This window comes from Exserohilum turcica (assembly GCF_000359705.1).
Source record: "Exserohilum turcica Et28A unplaced genomic scaffold SETTUscaffold_21, whole genome shotgun sequence".
NCBI classification, from domain to species: domain Eukaryota; kingdom Fungi; phylum Ascomycota; class Dothideomycetes; order Pleosporales; family Pleosporaceae; genus Exserohilum; species Exserohilum turcicum.
The window spans coordinates 211,122-212,122 of NW_007360037.1; the positions used below are offsets into that span (position 1 = coordinate 211,122).

At 46.7% G+C, this 1,001-nt stretch overlaps 1 protein-coding gene across 1 annotated transcript; it reads left to right on the plus strand.

Moving 5' to 3' along the window:
• Window positions 1-44: 44 nt before the first annotated feature.
• Window positions 45-759, plus strand: SETTUDRAFT_28557 (uncharacterized protein; the record flags this gene model as incomplete). The annotated part of the gene is made up of 3 exons (XM_008027894.1): window positions 45-270; window positions 356-601; window positions 695-759. Coding segments are annotated over 3 exons (537 nt in total), but the record flags the coding sequence as incomplete, so codon positions are not given.
• Between the last annotated feature and the right edge of the window lie 242 nt (window positions 760-1,001).

Sequence of the window (1,001 nt, forward strand, 5' to 3'; positions counted from 1 at the left end):
CAACCGTCATTGTCATCCTCTTCCTCACCGGCACGATAAATCAGTATCTGGCGCAAAAGGGCCAGGAGCATTTCGCATATGATTTCAAGCTTCTGAGTGGCGCCGCGGGTCTCGTATATGGGTATACGGCATTTGTGCCCGTGGGCCTCTGGGGCGTGCTCAAGTGGTATGGCAGTGAGAGCGCGAATCTGCTCGAGTGCTGCTGCTTGTATGGCTATGCGAATTTGATCTGGATTGCCGTGTCGCTTGTTGCGTGGAGTCCGTGGAGTAGTAAGTTCTTTTTTGCTGTCCCCTACGCAGTTATAGCGAGATATGAAATGCTTGAGTATGTACTAATGACTTCGCTTTTGCTCAGTCGTCAACTTCACAGTCGTGGCACTTGGTCTTGCTTTCAGCGCCACGTTCCTGCTACGCAACCTCTTCCCCGTGCTCAACTCGACCGAAGCAAAAACGTCAAAGATCCTGCTGGTTGTTGTCTTTGTCCTGCATGCGGGCTTTGCAATTGCAATCAAGGTCTTGTTTTTTGCGGCTACGAGTCCCGTGGGGCCGAACAAGGGCGCCGACAAGGGCGCCGACAAGGGCGAGGGTGAGAATAAGGGCAGTATGCTGAGGTTGCTTATGGGATGAGATTGGAGTCTCTTTTTTTCTCCTTTCCACACGGCTGTGTTTTGAAAAAAGAAAAATGGGCTTGTAGACACGCGTGCTTTCTTAGAAGATGGAAGAGAAGGAGAAGATGAAGATGAAGAAGAAGAAGAATAAGGGCGTTTTGTATGAATTATTCGTGGAAAAATATAGCTTCTCCCATTTTTTATTTCCACCGCTTTTTTTTTCTGTCTTGTTTCGGTCTTGCGTGCTCCATCTGTTGTGTTACCTTACCGGACTTGCGCATCTACATACGTATACTTTAGAATCCAATCACATCACATCAACATGCTACATTTGTACCCAAAGTGAGGTGAGTCACCGTCTCTTTTTTTTTTTTTTTTTTTTTTTTTTTTTTT